This window comes from Anarrhichthys ocellatus, unplaced genomic scaffold (genome assembly GCF_004355925.1).
Source record: "Anarrhichthys ocellatus isolate YVR2014 unplaced genomic scaffold, GSC_Weel_1.0 scaffold9, whole genome shotgun sequence".
Classification (NCBI taxonomy): domain Eukaryota; kingdom Metazoa; phylum Chordata; class Actinopteri; order Perciformes; family Anarhichadidae; genus Anarrhichthys; species Anarrhichthys ocellatus.
The window spans coordinates 3,272,777-3,296,501 of NW_022280039.1; the positions used below are offsets into that span (position 1 = coordinate 3,272,777).

General features: G+C 40.0%; 2 protein-coding genes across 6 annotated transcripts; both read right to left on the bottom strand.

The window, feature by feature from the left end:
- Positions 1 to 1,336: 1,336 nt before the first annotated feature.
- Positions 1,337 to 10,024, bottom strand: dbnlb (drebrin-like b). Of its 5 annotated transcripts, XM_031849267.1 has the most exons (15): positions 9,468 to 10,024; positions 7,709 to 7,764; positions 7,360 to 7,472; positions 7,203 to 7,277; positions 6,796 to 6,945; positions 6,205 to 6,282; positions 5,653 to 5,804; positions 5,460 to 5,511; positions 5,146 to 5,217; positions 4,728 to 4,851; positions 4,294 to 4,410; positions 3,866 to 3,940; positions 3,593 to 3,651; positions 3,099 to 3,198; positions 1,337 to 2,549 (listed from the first exon to the last, which is right to left on the bottom strand). In XM_031849267.1, the coding sequence occupies exons 1-15, from the start codon at positions 9,548 to 9,550 to the stop codon at positions 2,413 to 2,415; spliced, it is 1,443 nt and encodes a 480-aa protein (XP_031705127.1). In that variant the 5' UTR covers positions 9,551 to 10,024; the 3' UTR covers positions 1,337 to 2,412. The 5 variants fall into 5 exon arrangements, with proteins under 5 accessions (XP_031705127.1, XP_031705128.1, XP_031705130.1 ...); XM_031849268.1 differs by lacking the exon at positions 5,146 to 5,217; XM_031849270.1 differs by lacking the exon at positions 4,294 to 4,410.
- Positions 10,025 to 10,113: 89 nt separating this feature from the next.
- ube2d4 (ubiquitin conjugating enzyme E2 D4) lies at positions 10,114 to 16,668 on the bottom strand. Its single transcript, XM_031849272.1, has 7 exons — positions 16,394 to 16,668; positions 14,949 to 15,012; positions 14,780 to 14,811; positions 14,595 to 14,672; positions 14,363 to 14,468; positions 12,897 to 12,990; positions 10,114 to 12,763 (listed from the first exon to the last, which is right to left on the bottom strand). Exons 1-7 carry the CDS (start codon positions 16,415 to 16,417, stop codon positions 12,718 to 12,720), a joined length of 444 nt encoding a protein of 147 aa, XP_031705132.1. The 5' UTR covers positions 16,418 to 16,668; the 3' UTR covers positions 10,114 to 12,717.
- Between the last annotated feature and the right edge of the window lie 7,057 nt (positions 16,669 to 23,725).

The window sequence follows — 23,725 nt, forward strand, 5'->3', positions numbered from 1 at the left end:
AAGATGTAGATGTGAAATATAGGAATACAAAATTAAATCTCGATTAGATATCCGATTCTTATCGACACAGTGAGAAGTGAGACTTCATGGGGCAAGACTGATCTAATGCAGAAATAAATAAATAACTTGTGTGGTGATGTTTGAACTACAATAACACATTTACAGTTTATGTCTTACATGAGGCTTTATAGGAAATTGAATTCAATATCATTTAATTGAGTGTTTTGCAGAACTCAATTCTATCTCCTGCAGCCGACAACAAATGTAGAGACGATGAGCAAAAACATCGGTTATAAGATCGAGAAAGTCCCCAGCTATTCATTTCAGACTTTCACTGAGATAAACATGAGGTTGAGATGAGGGCAGCACAATGTAAATGACAACTTGTGGAGAAAATATTGTGAATTCAACACAAAAGATTTCCCGTCTGAAGTGAGTCACTATCCTGGGAACAATCTGCAAATGTTGTGAAAAGTGGTGAGTATGATTCCAGTCATGGTGAGAAACAGTCATTAGCAGAATGAGCTTTTTCCCAGAATTAATGGGTTTAAAGACGCACCCTGTTGTTTCAGGGAGAAGTACAAACTAACAGAAGTATATCTGCAATCATGAAAAGCAGAGGTGCAAGTCATAAACAGTGAGAGTGAATATTTTATATATATATATATACACACACGTGGCGTTTCTAGAGGGCGTAGGTTTGTGTGGATATTTTTATAGGTCGATTCATTTAGTTACGAGCTAATATCAAATTACATTTAAAGTCTAAAATTGAATATTTGGGAACTATTAGATGGATGGGTGTCAAAATGCATGACATTCTTTTGCAGGAGGACTTTAATGAAACACTAAAGGCTAATTTCAGTTTGTTTCTTGAGTAATATCCAGCAGAAAAGTGTGATTTCCACAATAAAAGATTAGCAAGTGATAGTAAATGTCTTAAACACAGTGAAAATCCAACATAACCTCTGCGATTACTGATGGAGATAGACTGAATAAAAATATATATTTTATACAGATTTGTTATGTATTTATTTAAAATTGTTGGAACACATATTTTGCCATTCAGCCTAGCAAAGATTTAAATGAAGGATGTGGGAGACAAAATCAGATTTTTCATGTGAAAATGAAACCTATGCATTAGAGGTGAATTCCCCAGCTGTTACCTCATTCCAGGAAACAGATTGTCGAGCACATACCGTGTCTGTGTATACGTCTGAGTTCCTGTTAGACCTCTGAAAATCCCTGAAGGTTCGCCATGTTATCTCAAGCTTTTTTTTAAATGAATGCTGCCTACGATATGCTCAGCCTCTCTGAAAAGATGTGACAACACGACTTTGGTTATTTATTTTATTATGAAGAATGTCTGTGCATTACAATAGACTCTGGAAAAAAATAACAATAATGCAATGGATACATGATGCCCTTTTCTACTCAATATAATTCATTTTTCCTTTTATGGACTGACCTCAAAGCTTAAAAGAGCAAGAATTTTGTTCCATGATATAAACAGTGAACATGGAAATTCTCATTTAAAATGTCACTGCATTCACTTCCCGTCATAATGGCACCGCAACAGCACAAATGACTTAGAGATCTGTAATGCACTCAAATTCAACCTCAGACCAGCGAGATCCACACAAAGGAAAATAATGCTGACTTTGTTTTCTTCTCGTTAGCTTGTCCTTGAAATGTTAAATATGTTGAAATAATCTGGTTCAGATGGCGAATGAATGAAAACCATAAAAAGTCAGTTAAAGGGAACTGAACCGTTTTATGCATTCCCCACTAAATCCACCCAGAGCACAGCAAACATAATCTGGTTTGTTTTAAATAGGTACTAAAACATGGTTCAAACACATAAAAAAAGGAAAGTTCAGTCTGCCAGTAAAGAAAGGCAAAAACAAGGCAAAGGATTATACTGTAGCTTGTACCGCCATCTTTGATTTTTTATTTTTCTTTCCTGAAACGTACAGGAACATTTACAACTAAATTATACCTGAAATAGAACTGAAGTCACTTTGTAAGGAATGTGAACGAGAAGTGTTGTTACTACTGAAGTAAAGACTAAACAAAGGCTGATTTTGTACTGCATCACATTTATAGGAAAAGAGATGTCATTTGGGGGGGAAGTGGGAGCATTGGTCCGACTTTGGGTCTTCACAATTCCCTAAACTATGATATCAGTTGCTCACAACATCAACAATTTAATAGAATTGCCTTCAAAAAAAGACGAGATTTCAAAAGCTTCTGGCCCACCATTACCATCCGTCCATGATGTGGAGGATCGCAGCTCACTTGTTTGTGAGGACCGACTGTGTGTCGTTTTACTGCAGATGTCCTCTGGGGCTGCCAGTGTGATAATATGGGGGTATGGGTGTGGGTGGGGGTTGGGGGTGTGGGGGGGCTGGGCTACATAAGCTCCACGTAATTGGCTGGGAACATTCCAAAATGGCCATTTGGGCTGTAGCCGCGCCACCAGCCCTCGTCTATCATCTCGATCCCGGTGATGATGTCGTCGGGATCGAATGAGACCTCCGTGTCATCAGCTGGAGGAGAAGAGCAGTGTCTCGTGAACGTCAGACAACATTTTCAATGGAGACGCACCGATTGTAATTTTCTTGGTCAATTCACGATAAATTAAAATAAAGTCAGACTTGCATATTTTCTTTCTTTCTAAGAACTAAAGTCGACAGCATACACAGATGTTTTTGTTAAGTTGCAGGACCTTCTCTCACTCAAACAAATCTTAAAGTTGTCCCAAATGTCTTTAAGGTTGTTCATCCACAACTTATTATGGACTCGCAAGTGTTACAAATTGCGAGCTTTACGTCTTTTTCACTCACACTGAATAACTTCCACACCGGCGACATGATGTGTGTGTGTGTGTGTGTGCGCGCATGTGTGGCTGTGACGTGTGCCGCTGTGTGCTCAGAAAAATTAAGTATGAAGATCTAAGTTTCTGTGTAAAGGGGGCACATCCGATCTAAAACAGGCCGTTAAGTTGCTCTTTAATATTAGTGACAGTTACTTGACCAATCAGGAATTAGTCCATTTACTCCTACGGTGTTGTGATTAAAATAAAAATAGAAACTCACCAGCCTGGTAGTCATACAAGGCTCTGGCACAGGTGCCTCTGTCTGGTGTCTCCTCAGCAGTCACCTCAGCAGTCACCTCATATGAGTTGCTCTCCTCCACCTGGGAATGGAATCAATTTAAGTTTTTTTTTTTTTGTAATTAATAAATAATAAAGTTGGATATAATAAAGGCCCTGCTGGGCTGGCTGCACATACAGAAGTGGTTTGCTATGGTATGTGGGCTACACAGCTAGCATAATTAGCATAGCATAGCTCCATTTCATTATCTAGCTATTTATCTACATTGTATGTTGCCATTCACTGTGCGACCACTGAAAAACTGCCCAGCTTCAACAGGACGACTTTGATTACTGCTTGTAGACTTGCACTATTTGTTAGCTGGAGGTGTGTTGCTTCGCATGGGTAGGATGTTGCTCCACTTTCTCAGCTATAATCTATCAGTTGCTTGATTTGAGCTACCTCTTTTATATAAAAAACAGTCAGTAAACAATCACCTGAGCAGGCTCTTCACAAGGCGTCTCTTGGACGTAGGAGTTGGCAGCCAGTGTCTTCTCTGAAAAGACAGATTACCATCAGTATGACGTGTCGGGGCTGTCTACCTACCAGCAGGTGGCAGCAGCACCAGCTGATCCTGACAGCACCATTTAGCTGCAGGGAATAATATGTGCTTATGACAAATCACAAAACAATGTATATGAGAAGCAGATGGGTGGGTTGGAAAGCTGATGCTCAACACTGAGGGTGGTGTTGTGTGAAATGGGCCCCACCTTCACATTGCTCCTGGGGGGTCACCTCCTGCTCATCATACTCACACCTGGACTGTCCATCATCCACATCAGGCTCTTATCACCCAAAACACAAGCACAGACATGCATGTACACAGGGGAACACATTCACAAGTCCACACAGGCCGGACACAACCACCCCTCTCAGACATAAGGGTTTTGGTGTCATGGTGCACTTACAACAAAACAATAATCTGAAAGTTTCTTAGGAAACAAGAAGCACATTGAACGGAAGCATGACTCATGATGCAATTTGTGATTATAAGGATTATGAAGATGATCACACACAGAAACAACAATGACAAATGAAGCTTTAAGTTAAGTATGAGACTGTCACCCAAAATGTAGTGTATGCATTTTATATGTACTAGTTTGTGTGTGTGTGTGTGTGTGCATGTGAGAGCTCACACCTGTGGCGCGGACAGGAGAGGCGGAGCCTGCTGGCACAGGAGAAGCTTGGCGCTGAGGTGAACTGGCTCGCTCACTTTCATACACTGGCTTAGACAGAAAAGGGCTTTGCAGACGCCCTGAGCAGAGACGCGTATGGAACCCCCAAATCATGCAAAAAATAAAAAAAACATAGTGCAGACCGGTTGAACGGAAGAAGAGCAGACACCATGATGGAGACACAGCGTTAGGTATGACTATGAGACAACTAGGCAGTCTGATGGAAAGTTAAAGCTCTGAGACAGACCGTGTCGGGAGGAAATCTCCTCACCCGGTTTGTACTCTCTGCTAGCTGAGAGCGAGGCTAAGAGAGCTTTGCAGTAATGCAGGAAGGGCTGTGACATTTAAAGCAAACACGGCATATATGGAGAGGTCACTGTGTATGCACGGCTGATACCTGGCTGGGGACTGGCAGGGGCAGCAGAGGGAACGTCTGAGTCACTGGGAGTTATTCCCCTCTCTCTCTGCTTGAACATCTCTCTGGGGTTCATAGCACGCTGAGAGATGAGAGAAGCCGCCTCCTAGAAAAAAAGAAAGAAAAGGAAAACAAGAAATACATGCAATAAGCATTAGACAGCCGCAGGTTATTAATAATGCAGTGGGAAGTGTTGCAGAGAGAAAAACTACAGGATGGACAGATGTCGTCGTAAATGATCGCAGAGAAAGGAGAGCTCATGCAGCAAAGAGTGGGAAACAAGTGTTACATTGAGCTTCAAAGGGTTCCCATTTGATTAGAAAGACACTTGTTTTGAAATAGGCAATAAAGAGGAAAGTAGATCGGCCAGAAGAGAGCGCTTTCAGGAAGGGGAACTCACATTGGCCTTCTCCACAGATTCACCTCTCTTGATTGCTTTCTTCTGGGCCGCCTGGTTCTCCTCCTCCTCCTCCTGATAATGTCGATATCAATGTTGGCACGGCTGACATTAGCTACCTTACCAAGATGTGTGCACTACCAAAACTTAGTTAACTATCAACATAGTCGTAGATAAGTGGGTAGCACTCAATGTGAAATATAAATTTCACACCGATCCACATTCACCCTCATATTAGCATCCGAGTCCTGATATCCGTCATGTTACCTCACAGTTGAAAACCATTTACTCAAAGTGAAACCTTGTGAGACACTCACCGAGCGTTTCTCCTGGTCTTTGCTCTCAGGGTCCTGCTGCTGCTGGTACTTCCTATTCAACAAAAAAGACCATTTAGAAGACGAGAAGAAGCTTTGTAATTTGAACCCTTTGATTAGGTGATACTTCATCACGGATTAGGTGATACTTCATCACGGTGTTAACCGGTGTGCATTTCCTTCAGCTTCGACCTACTTTTGTTGGTCGATTATAGTGGCCCTCTCCTTGTCCCTTTGGTCCCTCTGCACTGTCTCCTTGGCCTCTCTGTCTTTCGTCTCCTTGTCCAGGTGCTGGCGCTGTTCGTCCTCCTTGCGCCGCTCCTCCAGGCGACGTTTCTCCTCTTCTTTCTAAAAGACAAGTCAGACAGCAAGGTCAGCGACGAGGTTTGGCATCTTGCAAATATTACAGCCATTATTTCGCAATAGTTTATCTAACAAAACTGCAAGGCAATGAGCACCGCTTTCTGGGTGTATTTGTGACAGGTGTGGTGATGAGCAAAAACTGCAGACAAAGGACCAAGTTACAAGAGTGCTTTTGCTGACTTACATTCGTGATGGATAAAAACTGCCTGCATTGTATTTTTTATAGTCTTTTAAAAGAAATGTCAAATGTTTCAAAACTGCAAACTCGTGCAATATTAAGAGTTCTTGCAATTTCAATAACATTTCTAGATAATTTTTTTTAAGGTATTTTTGACACAGAGGTGAAGTTGAAGTCTGCAGCAGCTTAATAAGTTCAGGAGCCTACCTCTGCTTGAGCCCAGAAGTTGCCCTTGTTGGTCTTTTTGATTTCGGACATGGCGTTGGTCTTCTGGTACACTGAGCCCTACATGAAGGAAACGACAACTTGATACCATTGTGATAAACATTTTTACATTATAAAAAGAAAAACTAAGTACAGTGGGATCCAACTATGAGAACAGCTTGTCAGCATATTTAACCTAAACCTAACTCATCCCTTTTCTTTGTTCATCATTATTCAGTCTTCATTGTCATTATTCATTAACTGGATAAAAAGGTTAACGTTTATCTTCTCTCTAACTTTTAATAACTATCAGATATGAACCAATGGTTGCTTTCTTTTGTGTGGAGAACATTGATGTAGGCCAGCATTTTCCAGGTTTTCTCCTTTGGAGAGTTTGTTTGTTGAAACTTGTTTCCAGTGGGAGAGCTGCTTGAGTGTGTATGGTCATAACAAAGAAGTAAAAACAAACATTTCAAATGTATCCATGTCTTGAGATTAAGGAGCCTAGTTAAGATCTAACCCTCTGCTTATCTTTCTAGCATGAAACATAAGCGAACAGGAGGGCACAAGGCAGGAACTGCATGCGCTGCATACCACTGGACCCTGAGGACCGCTGTCCTGGAAGCGGCTGGAAGATTCTTTGTGGAAGCTGAAGTTGGCTCCGGAGGCGTTGCCCACTTTTTGCATGATCACCTCGGGCTCCACGTCCTCTTCTGCTCTGGCGTTTATTGTGATATGGGCCCCCTGAAACACCATTCAATAAAAGTTCATTTTAATGCTCGCACAAATAGAGAAACACCTACAGTTGTTATCTTGATTTATGCATGCGCCACCCAATTGTGTGCTGTTTGCTGATATGATCTGAAGGACGCTGACACCCATGATTTCTTTGTGTTTAGTCTAGCTCAAAACCATCATTAACATGCAGACTGGCCTACATGCAAACAAACAGATTGTAATGTATATTCGAAAAATAGACTCAAAAATTGGTGCAATGTTACCCTAAGAAAATTGGCCATGGAGCTGACATGGTTTGCACATAATCCTTTCCTGGCGTCTTTCACTCCTTCTCCAGTCTGAAACACAAAGAATGACTCTTCCAAGAGGGACACTTCAAAGAAGACAAACAAATGTACAATAGTTAAGTGGAGCACAAACCCAGTTGATGAGGACATATTTAGGCAGGCCAGAATTTGGATCCTGGACCCGGCAGAAAGCATACATCACTTTTCCACTGTTCAACTCTTCAACCAACTCCTCCAGTCCTCCATCTGACAAATAAACATTGTGGAAAAGTCAAATGGCTGCTGTGGTTGGTTGTGTAACCGTGGGCATTTTTCTTCTAACAAATTATGGGGTGAGAAAGCAGCGGCAAGCATTCCTTTTGTGCTGACGTTTCAGTACTGTATGCTGTACTGAAATGTTGACTGTGAAATTCCTGCACACATTTGATAACATCGCGTTGAGACCATAAAACCCCGTTAACAATATCTACTCAGTTACTCACCTCCCTTTTCTGCCAGGCGGATATCATTACTGTTTCCCTCGTAGGTGAACAAGGCCCTGTGAAAAACAGGATTAAGGATATTAAAATACCAGCTAAACGGCTCACACTGAGACAGACAAGGGTTTAGTTCCAGAGGTTGATGTGCAACATTTGATACGAAACAATGGAAGTTTTGTACACAGATTTTATCTAACATCACCCCCAAGCTAAGCCCTATTCCAACAGGATACATTTTACACAAGTATGGTAGTGTCAATACAATACTGCTGCCATTTTAAAACTAATTAAAATCAGCCATGTTAGTCATTTTTACAGGTTATAGCTAAATTGGTTGGTTGTTTCAGTAAGTTTATAATTTAATCTCTGGCCTTTATTGTTGTATTACAGTACCGAGTAATATAACAGCCAGTAATATAGTCAGGGTTTGGCTGGGCCGATCCATTTATTTTAGGGCATCTGCGGTTTTTCCTTTCCTTCTGTTTCTTGTATGGTCTCGTTTGTCCTTTCTCTGTTTGGGTATGTGTGTGTGTGTGTGTGTGTGTGCGTGTGTGCGTGTAGCACTCAATTCTCTCCTGCTGCCAATCAACCTGCATACCTGAGACCCATCAAGCTCCTGCTGTACATCTATCTCAGCTCTACACTCCAATCTTTGCCAGAATGTTCAGTTTGCCTACTAGGTACTGACGCAACAACAACAGTTTGGTCTGAACTCAGTTAATCTAGTGTCTTCCTGTGTCCCAGGTTACAACGTCACACAATTATAGTCAGGACTGACTATTAGAGGATGAGGGAGGGATACAACTATAATTTGATATAGAGCTGAAACAACTAGGTCAGTGCCATGAAGTTAATATGCAACAATTTCAATAATTGATTATCATTTCAGGGATTTTTCCAAGCAAAAATATCCTCAATCTGTATGGATTTAATGCTTTTCTTTGTTGTAAATGATTGGAAACTGAATATCTAATATTGGCATTTTTCAAAACAACTGTTCCATTAATACAGAAAATAATCTGGGGATGAATTGATGAAGAAAGTCTTTATTTGCAGCTCTAATTCAATAGCAAACAATTATGGTTGCAAATAATATTCCAGGCCTTCGGGTCTTACTAAATAGAAAACCATAGATGCTCTGGTTTTGCCTCAGTACTACACAGACGAATCATCATTTGGCCTCATCTCATACAGAAACGTATGAGATTGTGTTATTGTCATGCAACTAGGTGATATGACTACATTGTAATTTACATGAAAATTACTTTAGAAAAAAAAAACTATAGAAACAGCAAGGTGGCTGTCCAAATCACAGCCTAAAAAGAGACAACTTTTAGGACTGAATATATTCCCTGGACAATTGCCTCGTTTGCCTCGCAACACACACTTCTGTAACGTGAGGTAGCGCCAAGAGGAAGTTCCTGGATATGACTTTCACATGTTGGCCTTTTTAACTTCTGATATCTTACCAGGAAGTGGGTGGTGGTAGCCATCAACCTATTAATCCAATTTCATGACAAACTCGTACAAATAGTTTAATAAAATACAGGCAAGACATGACTTAGACGAAGTGTTTAGCCCGTTGGTTGGTCAGTGTACCTAGCTGATTAACAATATTAGTATTAATATTAATACTAGCTACCGTTAGGTTACCGTTAACTTAACGTTACTTGACGAACAGCTCAATGCTAGCAAACACTGAAGCTGACATAACGCCTCCTACACACGCGCTAGTGCTGTTTTTGAAAAGACTGCTCCTTACCAGTTGGTGTTGGATTTTTCATCTACCACTTCTTTGAATGCAGATGTTAATGCGGGGCCATTTTTGCTGAGATTAACTGCCATCGTTGTGCGGAGTACAGCTAGCCAGCTAGCTATCCGGGATGCGCCCTTCCTATTGGGAGGAGTGGCGATGACGCTGACTTTCAGCTGTGCAGCGATGGACTCGTTGTAGCTAGTGGCTACATGTTAGCCACGGAGTCCTGCATATTGTGTAACGGGACACTCCGCCAGCACGGAGCTAGTTTGCATTTTTTTTAAATTGAACTCGGCCATTGTATCTGCGCAGTACAATTTCCGAATACTTATTTAGATTGCACAACATTCTGACTTTAGTAAAGTGAGAAATAAGAAAATACCGGTCTGTACAAAGATGATGCTGTCTGCACCGCACAGACCCCGCTTAGGAGCTCACTGAATTAAACGCACCCTAGAGCAGTGTGCCGATGTAAAAATTAGTAAAATGAGGGGAAACATTGGAAGTGGAGAACAAAATCAGTACACGTAGCTGTACGATATTCGCTTAACTTTTAGCTTATTGACAATTGTTTCTGGTTATTTCTAGTCATCCACTCCTTTAATACCATCAATTTGTATTACATCATAAAGACACAAAAATGACTGCAGACAACGGTAAACCAAGATGAGCTTTATTTATGTTATGACAAGGTCAATAGTTATCTTGTGTAGGCTATGTGAGGACAAGTGGACGTTCATGGTGGCATTTCAAGCAGACATATTCCAAATTTTGAGATGCATGAAGGCTGGTCCTGCTGTCAAGAGAAAGCCAGGCTGTCATTTTCAACAAAAATATTGTTACCGTTCAAGCAGGTTTCCATGTCTTTTGATGAAATGAATCACCCATTTGGGGGATACAGCCCTGATAGCAAATTTACAGTTCATGACAATGTTTTCTATATATATATATATATATATATACAAAATGAGGGTTAAGGCTAAAATTTTAGTCAGAGGTGTTAGGCAGATGAATTGTAACGAAATCCCTGATATCTGGCAAATGGCTGTGAGAAGGTTCGCCAGAGTGCAAAGCATGCCAAGTTGCCTATATAAACTCTATTGAGCACACTGGACAAAGGAAGTCAACGCCGCACCACTCACATGAAGAATTGAGGCTGCATTCATTGGTACAGTTGGAAGATACTCTGCTCTCAAATAAATAGCCAGACTAACAATGCACACAAAGTTTGAACTAGTACTATTAAGCAAGTCATTTTCAATTGTGGTCTGGTAGCAGAAAAAAAGACTTTCATTGCATTTTGAGGATATATTTTCAAAACCTTTTAGCATATACTGTATTTTCAAAATGACTTTTTTTTGATAATTTTCTCTACAGCAGCTGACAATGATGAAAATTTGGTGCCTGAACCATGGTGTTAATTCTACAATCAAAGCTTCTAAAATGTTCATGCTTTAGTATGGACCTATCTGGGTGAATCCACTCAATAATGCCTCAAAAGCTAAATGTCTTCCCCTTTATAATGTCAAACAATTCCCTTTATATTGGCAGCATCAGCACATTATGAGTGTGACAAAGAAAAAAAAAGTAAGAAAGAAAAGAACAAAATCATAGCATTTCCTAACTATTTTACCCAACAGCCACAATGAATTATATTAAAATCAATATTACATTATGACACATCACAATCTTGTTCAATTCTGGTGACATGAATGAAAATGAAATTACCTATCACTAAAGCTTTCAAAGGTACAATACAAACGGTCACCAATGTTTCAACGAGACAAACTGTTGTACTGCCAGTGTGGATTGTTAATCCCAAAACAAAACAAACCTTTGTAGACCCGAATACAAACATAAAGAAATGCTGACAATCGTCACATCACTTGATGTTTGAAGCAGATGAAATTGTCATGAAAACTGTATTTCTTCACCTCAAGTAACAAGATGCACATGACTTGATATGACTAGGTTCTGAAAAATGCCACGTCTGTTTAAGTTTGTATGTCCATGAGTAACGGCATCGTTTAAAAGCTGCTCACATCCAAATGTTGCTAAAAAAAAATATATGAAGATGGAAACGAAAAGAACTTGAGAGGGATAATAAAAAAGCCCTCTCAGAGACAAAATAACTACTTTTGGGACCGCTTATTTTTGTGCAACACAGACCGTCGCGGCCTATACGCATAAAGAACTTCAGGAGTGCGGATCCTTCTTTCATCATTTTGTCTCTTCAGGGTGAGCTTTTTCCTAGTATATGAACAAACCAGTGAACTTGGATCAGTACATTTTTTAAGAAGCCTGATGATAAGGGACCTGGCCATTTTTCTCACAATGAGTCACTGCATGTAAAGGCTGATGATTTGGTTTGATACCTGAGTAACTGTACTGAGGAGGTGGCACACAGCTCAGCTATATACCAAAGAGTAGCCATGTTCATAGCTAAACAACAAGTAATAAGTCAAACAGTAGTATTGTGTGCACTGTGGATACCAGCCATCGGTGTTATACAGGATAGAAGGGCAATGACAGCATGTGTGAGAAAAATGGGAGTTGACATTCGCCTCAACAGTGTCCTCAAAACCACTAAATACTATTGCAATTTAAAATGCAGTGTGGGTGATAAGAGACCAATCCTTCGTTGCATCTTTCACATTGTTACGGGGTAGAGACAGTATGAGCCAACAGATCAGCTGCTGGTAATGGTACTGCACCAGTTTGAGTTTAACAGGGAACATTCTGCCTCAATTGCACATATACCAAAAATCATAACACAGAAAGGCCACTAAATACATGGAAATACAGCAATAACAAGACATCCAGTGGGACACAGACAGTACCTCTGAAAATGAAGGGAGAGCCTATCTCCAAAAACAAATCAAACATTTTGCTTCAGAACAGCACAACAATATGACTCATTGACAGTGAAAATTATGAGTATGAATAGCAACAACAATGGTGAAAATCACAATAGCGGGAGTAACAGTTTAAAGTCTGAGTGTGGCGGTATGGACTGTGAAGAGTTTCCGGTATTCCATATGGGAGTGCTTTAAGGAGCCCATCAGGTCCTGCTCAGCAGATTCACACAAGTCATGAAGGACAGCACATGGTAGCAGCTCAGCACATGGAAAGCCAGGTGGCACTGTACCTCATTGTATCACTTCCTCCTCCTCATCATCACCTCTGTTGCTCATTTGCCTCAAGTTACAAATCAAACGTGTTTCTTTTCTTCTCTATTTTGATCTCCCTGGCATTTTCACATTGCATACTTGTGTGTCCATTCTCTTGCTGATTTGTTGTACCTGTAAAATATATGCAAAGTTTGGAAAAAGGTTTCAGGTGACCTAGAAAACTAGGAACGTAATCTCCAAAAAATAATAAGACAGTAATGACAGTGATCAAAGCTGAGAGACGTCATTCATGTTTTACACTCACCTTTCCCTGTCAGCCTTGTACGTATGGGCGATCTCTGGTACCAGTGGGTCGTCCGGGTTTGGATCACAAAGAAGAGAGCAGATAGACAATAATACTGTGGAAGAGTGAATCAAAAAGTAATTAGATTACATTAACAGAAACCCAGTTGGACAATGACAGTGGATTTATTGGCTACTCTTAATACCAGCGCAGCCATGTGTGATTCTGACTTTGGATATTCATCACAATCGGGCAAAGCAATATTGATCAAATGGAATATCGATATATATACACACACATGGCCAAATACCGAATAATATAACTGATCATGTTTGTGCCTTGAGAATAATGATCAAATAATTAAAAGGCACCGAGTTATTCACTCATACTGTATTTTGTATGTATTCTATAAGACATCATTTTAAATTGAAAAGTTGATCAGAACTTCATTTGATGTAGGATTTGTTCCGACTTGACCTTTCTTTATCTCATAGACCTGGTTTGACTTTTCACATGAGACTGGAAAAAGTTCAATTGGGGGGGAAAAGACTTTGGTGGCAACATCACTCTTCCACATAATGCCTGCTATGAATGGGAAGTATTCAGAGTCGGGTGTGATCCATACAATGCACTTAAAGGGTAAGTGGTCTTTGGATGTTGCAATGAGGCAAGAAGTCAAATTTTCTGCCATTTACATGTACAATATTACAGCACTGGGAAAGAACACTCAACACCAGCTGACGGCATACAAGAGCTTTGGACTTCAGTCAGAGTACTGAAACTAAAAGGTAATCAAGATTGTGACACTTAATGGTCCAAAAAAGAATCAAAGGTATAATTTTACCTGAAAATGTAACATACTTTCGACAAAATGACAATTTTATAGTCAGGTTTCACAGTCAGGACTTCACCTGTCTCACCAAATAGCAGTGATGTATTCTCAGCTGTTCTTTCTGAATCTATTTAAGAGGTAACATTTGAGATATTTCAAATGTATGCTGAATGTTTGCCGTGTTGCCACCCTGTGCAAAGTGATTGTGGTCACTTTCACATCCTCTAAAACCCTTCTATAAGTGGACATGTTGACTTTTAAAACTGAATTGTAGCTAATAACATTAAAGGTGTAATATCCATGATGCAGAGCATTAATATAGCAGCAAACAGCTACTTGCAATGAAAAGATATAGTGGAGTAATGTCTACCTGAGCAGAGAATGAAGTTGCTCTACCTGTGTGTGCGTGTGTGTGTGTGTTGGTATTTGCATCTCTCCGTCAGCACTTTTGCTGTAGTTTGCACTGTTGCGAGGAAATAGAAACGCTCCCAATCTCGCATATTGTACCTCTAATACTGCTTGCATCACATTCAGCTGTGACAAGAGTCGGGGCCCTAGTGCTGTGGTTGTGCTGGCTAGTGCTAGCCAACATTCACCACTGTTTTAACAAATACAAATGTCAATACGCTAATATGAATACTGTATTATCACTTACCTTTTGATACTGTAAGTGCAGGTGACCATTGTGATCTCAGTATATCCAGACAAATACTTCCATTGCTGTTGATATTAGGGTGGTAAATTTTTGTTGTGAATGCAACCTGTGACAAATCGGAAAAAACAATGTTGTAATGATCCAGCGAAGCCAATTACCAGTTATCACACTACAAATGAATGAATGAGAAGTGAGTTGAGACATGTGACGCATAAGACATAGACCCACTCACTTTAGGTGGTTTGAAGGGGTAATCTGTCGGGAAGTGAATGGTGAGGAAAAACACTCCGCTCTGATAAGGGCTGTCACTCTATTGAAATAAAAACAAAAACGAGACAAGTTAGTCGACAGAAAATGGAATTGGTTTTGTAATATTTAAATCATTATTCCATTGGTTTTAGCTACAGTTTCACTTACCGGACCCATTATTGTTGCCTGCCAATGAAACACTGGGGAAAAGATTTATAATGCATTTAGCATATATATATATGGATGAAACATTCTTAAGCACAATGACTTCTGTTGTAATCTCAAAGAGGTATTACGTTCAGGCATAAACTGATGCAGCAATTTCCTCACTACTTACAATCTTCCCCAACTGGTCCAGCAGAGCACTGAGCAGGTGGGTCCTTCTGCAGGTCAGACAGCTCCTAAAGACACAACAATCACATAATGAATGAGCCTTGAATCTATTAGTCAGTTGATGTATTGCGACACCTGGGCTCTGCAGGGAAATAACATACACTTTAAGTTAGGTTTGAAAACAGAGTGGTAGTTTAATTTGTATTTATATCGTGTACATGTGGGTACACAAGAAAATATGATGATGCTTGAGCCTCATCATTAGGGCAATGTGCTATTATAACAATAATAATAACATAATTTTACCAACATTTATAAAGGTGATGAGTCATTGGTCAACTCTACTTAACTACACTTGCAGAGGTTTATCAGTCCAGTCTGACAGGATGAGTTACAGGGAGTTAAAGTTGTCTGAACATTGGTTCACCAGTTTGCATAAAATCAAACTGGTCTAAGCTCGTACAACGAACCGGACAAACCGGATATCGACCAAACTCTAGCTCTGAGGTTGTTGACAAGTAAATAGTTGTTTTGGGACAGATGGCTTCATAAATAATTTAGTCATCAGTGCAGTTCGGGCCATAGATGTTAACTACAAAGGTTACAAAGCTCAATAGTAAAGGAACACAAATGTTCTACAGAAATAATCAAATAAAAGGAATACACTCGAATGTTAAATTCCGTTTATTGTATTCACATAAAATATAACGGCTAGAGTCAACCGCCACAGCATTACATTCAACGCACTGACAGCAAAACAACAGATGGTTACATAGAAATAAAGCCCGTTATTTAACATCTCCTGAAAGTAAGCCTATCTATTCTGTTATATAAATACACACCGTGGCCTGCTCCACTGGCCCATTTGCCATTCCATATATGGCAACGCCGACACTAGAGTTTCAGATGCTTGCTTGTTTTGGCAACAAGCAAGCATCTGTCATTCAGCAACTAAAAACATCACCAGCCATACTACTAGTGAGCAACCACAAGGATAAAGACAACTGTCAAGCTAAGATATTAAAACCAAATCCTGTAACGTTAAACGTCAATCAGTCAAACCAGAGACGTTAGCCTAGCGCTGCACTACGACACGACTTGTTTAGCATTTTAGCCACCGTTACGTAAGTATTCATAAGGTGCTGAATGTCAAAAGTAACACGGATAAATACTCACCTAAACGTAAACAAAGCGTAGCTAGCTTTTAAAATAATGGCGCTGTTTGAGTTGTTATTCATAGCTAACAGCACGGTAGCAATGCACCAACATGGCCACCAGCGGTTAGCTCGTCTTTGTCTGTGAATTGTCTTTAAAAATGAGCACAAAACAAGCAATTCTACGGAAATAATAAATACAAAGCAACACACTGATGTGGTCTTAATAGAGGGCCCTGTGCTCAGAAAAAAACACCGGGTAAGGGTAGCACATGAAAGAAATATATACACTCACCTTCTGGATTCGTTTCAACGCCATTGCATCAATGGCTATGCTATGTAGCTAGCCAGCTAACAGCTAGCCCTTCACTCATATAATTCGGCTTCTGTGGCCGCGTACTTCCTAATCTCACCTAACGTACAATCAGGAAATCACGTGTGATATAACGTTACAGTAGGCTTGGTTTGTTTCTAGTTCAATAAAAGCGACAAATGGTATGGTAAATGTTGATCTTTCGTTCGCTTACAACAGAACAACCGGAATATTTTGCTGTCTCGCTTCTCACCTCCTGCCTGTCAAACGGGTTGTGGTAATATCGCGAGACTTTTCTTTTGTGAACGACGACGAGGCTACGACTTCCATGGCTGTAGTTCTGAAATACTGTACATTATTAGTTTTTTTTTAACAGTTTTAATACGGTCCCCATCACGAAATCAAAGTTAAATCACTTCCAACACTTAACGCAGATAATCCAAATGGTAATTTCGAGAAAACAACTGCATGTTACTTATGTTCTCCAGTCTGTTTGCCACTCTATCACATATGCTGCCTTAAATCAAACGTTATTCTCTATTTGAATATGTATTTTTAAATCATCAATAATGCAATCATCATCCTCATCAAGTTAACAGCACTATTACTAGAGCTAAGAATGCAGGGTTGTAACAACAGGGGAATACATTCCCAAAACATATACAGCACAATTATTGAGGTCAGGCGTCCACAAGATGTCACTATTTGAAAAGAACAAAAACACACATAGGAAAGCTATGGCCAGAATGGATAATGTACAGCTTTGACCAGAAAACGTGTTTGCAAGATCTTCTGTCATTTATGAAATCAGTTGCTACATGCTCGGAATAACTTAATTCATTAAAGTTTTGTTTCGAAACGAATTTGCTCCGGGGTGAAAGTGCATGACAATGGAGAAGCAAAGTACAATAAAGCCAAATAAATGTATTATTTACGCAAACACAAGACTAAAGAAAAAGACTATAGAATTGTTCATTCAATACCCAATCATTGTAAAGGCATATTCATCTGAGTCAGCTGCATGCTCTGGTTTCTGCACAGCCTTGTCTTGCAAAGCCTCATGAGCTTCCCTTTATATGTCTTAAACAAGAGTGAAAAAAGAGCTCTCATTATTTTAGTGAGTATGTATGAATGGGCCACAGTGTTCATTCTTCTTAAATGGCTGATTCAGTGTCAGGTTGAGGATCCTATCGTCAATGTGACACTGAGAGGGACCATTTTCCTTTGGAAAGCTGAAGATTCCTTCAGATAATATCTTATTGTTTGCTCATCTCTGTGCTCTCAATGACCTGCCTGTCCTCAGGGCCTGCCTGTAATCAGATTCAGTCAGCAGCAGAGGTAGCAGTTTGCGTCTTGTGCAGCAGGGGCCTTGTGTTCTGAGTTGGTCTTCTTGGAGAGGCCATTTATCAGCATGAGGTTTTCAGACACAGTCAAGCCCACACGTTGTTGGCTTCAAGCCTCAGTTCACAAAGCCTCCCACAGTCACTCTTCTGTAGCTTCCTCTGAAATCTCAAATCACATTGGTTTGCTTGCTACTGTGTACTTTAAACCTACAGGGTTCGTAGTGGACAGATAGTGAGCCCTTCAGTTATGGGGTGATGCTACCTTGTAAACGTTCAAAGCAATAAGCAAGAGATGTTGTGGTTTCTATAAAGCAACATATCACTGACCTGTATGGGGAATTTCCCACCTATAAGCAGAAGTTGAGTTTTTTGTTACAGGGCTGGTGCCCCAAGTTCCAAATTGATGTATGAGCCAAGGCGTGAGCGTGTCAGAACTGGGATGATATGGGTGGGAGTTGGAGCTTAGTTGACCTGTCTCATGAGGAATATAGCCTATAGTGCTGTTATTTGAAACCATGAACTGAAAAGACTCCAGTGATCTGTCTCTTTGGTCACATGAATCATCATTGGTAGAAGTTCCATTGTATAACAGAAAGCATTCCACTTATTGCTGCAATTATGCTAAAGCTGCGTCTTAACTTAAGTATATTCCTCTCGATGGCACTTTTCCCATGGTTGCGATTGCCTTGACAAAGCACATGGTCACTGTCATTTTCAAAATTAACTTAAATGGATCTTGCTAATGTCTGAATTATCCAATAAAATCACAACCAATTAACGCTGAGCACAAGCTGGGTTCTCAGTCCCCAGAGGTGTTCTACCTTCGGTCAGTGTATTACCTTTCTGAGGACACTCTTATGGAACTTAGTTCCATTGTTCCCACATACTAAGAGATATTTGTTCACTCCTTGTATCAATGGTCTTGATTTGATTATACACTCAGGCAATATGTGCAAGCAGTGCTCATGTTTGCAGTGAAGTCAGCACTCTGCACAATCAAATAATTCTTGAGCTAAGCAACTGGAAAAAAGGGGTTATTATGTAGGGAGCAATCAGTGTTTCATGGCTCATTTCCTTAGCTGTGATTTGATTTTGCTTGTCAGTGTTAAGGTGGCCTTTGACCTAGAAAATCTCTGAATTATTCCTCAAATCTTCCTTTTGCTTTTGCTTTTCACTATTAGTTTTACAACTTGGATCAATAACGGAAAGTCCATTATAAGAGAAAAGTGAAGCTTCCCCTTGTCTTCTTCTTGTGTTTCGGATATTAAAACAAGCTGGTACACGGTGCATGTTTTTTTGGCCTACAAGTATTAAATGATGCAATCATATAAACATTTATAGCTTCAAGGATGTGCTTATTAAATAGCAATATAAGTTTTAACTGTGGCTGTGGAGTACTCTGCAGGTTTTATTGGTCTAATTGCATAGCTGATTATGGGATGTCTAAAGCACAAAAATAATACTTCATTAGTGTTTTCAGAGACCAAACCTGTTAAAAGTGACAGGCTGAGTTATGACTTGTTTACTGAATAAGTTTCTTTGGACCCTTTTTTTACATACAAACATACAACGTTTGAAGAAAGGTCCCTTTCAAAAGGCATTTTAGTTTAAACTATAGCAATGCATCAGATTTAAAGTTTATCATATGTTTTGCATTTCATATCTTAATTGGTAAAGTAAATTCAGCCATCGCAGAGATGTAGTGAGTTGAACGTGGAGTTTTCCTTTGGAATGTACTAAAGTAAAAGAAAAAAATGTGATGAAAAAACTCAAATAAACACCCTGTTGATGAATTATGGAGTCATCATCTCCAAAATAATTTATGTTTTTTTTTTTTTTAATTCTTCTCTGATTATCAGTGTTTAATGTCTCTATGGAGAGAGCAGAAAGAATGAGATCTGATCCAGTCCCCTGTGTCCGTCACCTCTGATCCACCCTTATCAGATGAGCATCATGGAGCACAGACACAAACCACACATATAGTCATAAAGAACCAGTAATCCTTCGGGGTTAAGCACTTAAAGATAAATCCCCAGAGCCCCCTGTGTCTCTGTGTTGCACCACAGCTCGGCACGGTGATTGACAGCTCTGGAAACTGTTTTACTGTGCTGCTCTTTCAATGAGTGGTCTCCAGAGCCTAGGTAATAACTAGTCTGGAGTGTTAACTAATACGTTTAGCGGTGACTCTCGGTAATTAAATGTGTTCCAGCCGTTTGAGTTGTGATGCAAAATTCAGGTTTTTCCAGTTTGCTGAGCTTCCTTGAGAGACAAAGGAGGGATTTCCTCTGAAACAGACAGGCAGTGGCAGCACCAACAAATGGCTTGGTACTGTTATCAAATAGAAAGTCTGACTAAATATAAACTTATCATCTGCAGCCTGAGCCTGTGCAGAAATGAAGGGAAAGCAACAGTTGAAACAATGTCCTGGGACAAAGCGAGTAGATTCATAAAAAACATAATAAAAGAAGTATTAGGTAGTCACAGCTTGTGAAATATTCTTGTTACCTTTGTACTTTTGTTACAGCCAAGCACACACACACACACACACACACACACACGTCTCTCTAACTTTTGCTACATGATTCATAGATATTGAAGCAGCCACCTGTCGCTGGAGATTTTACCGTGTAGAGGTGTGTGGTTATTGTCCGTGACTGTGTGTGACCGTAAGTGACTGGGACATTGGGGGCTGTCCATCCTGCTGCACAATAAACAGTTTGTTTCCCAGGAGCACCCCTCATGTTCCTGTTGTTGGCTCCATCGTTGCTCACTGGGAAACGTCCTGGCCTCTATTGTCCAGGAGGTCGGAGGGTCACAGGATGCTCCTAAAGGCCCAAAATTGGAGGTTGGTTAGTGAGGCATGATAAAGAGCTAACCCCCCTCCTCCACACATGCACCCCTTAAAAACAAAACATTAAAATTGCTTCTTTTTTCCCTCTCTTGTCACACCGTCTTTCATTCAAAATCTCAGTCATTATCAAGAGTTTCAGGAAATGAAATCAGGACAAGGCTTTGACTGATTGCTTCATATTGAACATCCTGATTGCCTCTAGTACGTTTTTTCATGTGTAGGGCTCTGTTCCTTGCGTGCGTTCTTTACGAATTTTTAATGGCAGACGTAGTCCACAAGCTTTCCCATACAAAAATGGGAAATTCAATCTAAGCAACTAACAGATGGGTAAGGCATATCATTAAAGAAAAAACAAAACAGCCAAGAAAGGAGTGGTTGTATTGTACCGTTCTTACCACATAAATGTTATTCTTTAACCACAGACAGAGCTAAAACACTGGCTGAAACTATGGAGCAGATACATGCTTGTGATTGCAGTGACATTTTAAACAGACTAGCACATAAACAGCCACATAAATGCTGTTTTTGCAGGCCGATTAAATATGTCGCCTCATAACAGCAGAGATTTATAATACTTAAGCAGACACACCATGCTGCTATAATGGAAACTTCTTGCACCTCTCTTTACAAACTGACAGCACACTCTGAGGTGTGTATCGGTTTGAGCTATTGTGTGAAACAGCAGCCAAGCAATATTTCCTTTTGAAGTTATATTTTTAAGGCTTTTGAGCAATGGTTTAATATTTTTTATTGCGCTTGAACCGAAGCGCTTCAGGGTTTGCAGCCTGTCCTTTGGTTCGGTACCGGAGGAATGGGTAGACATGCTATTCTCAGGACAATCACGGGGACACATCTATCTTTTTTATGGAGCTGAGCTAACTGGAGCTTTGAACAATATTCCAGATACTTCTTGCATTTCATTATATCAGCCTAATACAAATGGATTTTTATCCACAGCACCTCAACAGCAACAAGAAGGCTGTGGTCCTTTCTTTATCCATCCCCAAACCTCACATTTGATGTATAGTGCAATCAGATGACTATTGGTTCACACATCCATAGGTAAATTACCTATATATGCATGATCGCAATGGTGGATCATATTTAATAATTTAATTTAAAAGTTTTACTTCAGTAAAAGCTGCAACGACGGTGTAAAAAAAACATTATTAACAAATTATTTAGCGAAGTGACTTGTAACTACAACTGTCAAATAATGTCATGGTGTAAAATGGGCAAGACTTCCCTTTAAAAGCAGTCGAAAATAACTGAAAAAAACTGAAATTGAGTAAATGTACAGTACTTGTTTTATTCAACCACTGCATTATTGTGTTTTTCCATTGTTTTTAGCCTTGTTATTGTATGTATGAAGACTTGTAGTATCCGATGTAAGATGAGAAGTTAATAAAGGTAACATGAGTGACAATAGGTGCAGCACTTGGCCATCTTCATTTTTCAACCACAGGCAATCATGAACATAATGCTCAAAGCTTGAGTTACATGTTATGAATCTTCCTCGAGGCCTGACCCTCATCTTGCCCTGTCATATCAGGTTAGGAGTTATACTGGAGCGGGGACGTGACAGCTGGAAATGGTTTGAGGCTCTCGGGATGGTTTGTTTTCAGATGGCGCTGCAGGGAATGGATGAGATACACGTGCAGGTTAGCCTTTAGCTGTAGCCTACTGCTTATGGGCCTCATGGTGATTAAACTGTTACTGGCGATATAGTTTGCACTGTAACATATTTAGTCTTAGTGGTCCTTGTAAGTATGACTGGCTGATGCGATCTGTCCAGGTATCCCAGTAATATGTCACTATCTGATTTAATTAGACTCCTCTGCGCTTTGAGCACTTTGACCTATTGGGGATCATTTCCTGGCCTGTTGAGTGTCTTAGTCTGCAACTGGGGTCCTGGCATATTTTGTCTTCTCACTTCCCAATCCTTCTCAGATGGTGGGGTGCTTTTCCTTTCTTTATGACCAAATAAATCTGACTGCTGCCAAAGGAAAAAAAAAATGGGATTAAAATTCCCCTTTTGCTGTCTTGAGGAGCCCAGCTGCACTGCACTGTTTGTTTTCCACAGCGCGGTGCAGCTGCAGAGTCAAGCATTATAGAGAGGAGGGCCAAAGCAAAACAGAAATGACTTATTTTTGTTGGCATGTATACCTTCCAATTCACAGAGTGATAATTGTATTGTGTAATTAGAAAGCAAGAACGACAGTCTGGTTAAGATAATCTTTATGTGGTTCAACAAGCTCTCTGTTTACATGTAATATATTCAAGGTGGTTTTCTTCACTTGGAGGAGTTTTTTTACAATAGCACTTTATCTCAGAGCTAAATTCTTCTCACCGCCGTCTATTTCAGAAGACACACTGTCCTCACAGCACTTACTATATAATAGCGAAGAACACGAGGAACAATGCAAATAGTGACTGTCGCCAGAACACAGAATGATATTGACCTAAATGGTTTTAAAGATGATGGAAACTCTGCAACAGTTATTTAACAGACATACAGCAGCTATTTTAACACCCACACAAGAGCATGTAGTCATTCCCCCGAGAAGGAATGAGCTGCAGCGAAGAGAGCGAGCGGTGATGATGCATCTATAGATAACACAGGAAAAAATGTGGTGCAGCAGGTAAAACATGTCTGTGAGTAACATTACCCGGGCTATGGTACAGTTCAGGTGATTCTCTGAAAATAATGTCTGAATGTAAATGAGCATGACTGCCCAGCGGGTTTATGAGAGCTCCCTCTCTCAGCTGAATCGCTCAAAACCTGCCTTAACCTTGGAGCAAAGAAGAGAGGGAGCTGCACTTTGCTTAATTATGCCATTTCTCTTGGATTTTTTTCCCGTCTGCAATCGTGACAATTTTCAATTCAGGACGGGATGCGTCCGATCAACATGACTCCCTGCAAAAAGTACACTACCAGCACATCAATTTACTAACAGCTAAATGTGGCACCTATCTTTTACAGCATTCCAAGTACCAGGGAGATAAATATGTACTTTCCAAAGACGGCTTAGAAACAAGCGCACATGTTATTCCAATTTAACATGTGTTTATTCAATTATTCAATCTGACTGATATTTGAAACCAAATCAACACAAATAT

Coding starts and splice junctions, on each gene's coding strand:
- dbnlb (XM_031849267.1), bottom strand. CDS start 9,550: ATGGCAGTTAATCTCAGCAAAAATGGCCCCGCATTAACATCTGCATTC. Junction 3,652..3,865: donor CCCCCAGGAGCAATGTGAAG/GTGGGGCCCATT, acceptor CTGTCTTTTCAG/AGAAGACACTGGCTGCCAAC. Junction 3,199..3,592: donor CTTGTGAAGAGCCTGCTCAG/GTGATTGTTTAC, acceptor TTCCATTCCCAG/GTGGAGGAGAGCAACTCATA.
- ube2d4 (XM_031849272.1), bottom strand. CDS start 16,417: ATGGCGTTGAAACGAATCCAGAAG. Junction 14,673..14,779: donor AGGCAACAATAATGGGTCCG/GTAAGTGAAACT, acceptor TTATTTCAATAG/AGTGACAGCCCTTATCAGAG. Junction 14,469..14,594: donor ACCCCTTCAAACCACCTAAA/GTGAGTGGGTCT, acceptor GATTTGTCACAG/GTTGCATTCACAACAAAAAT.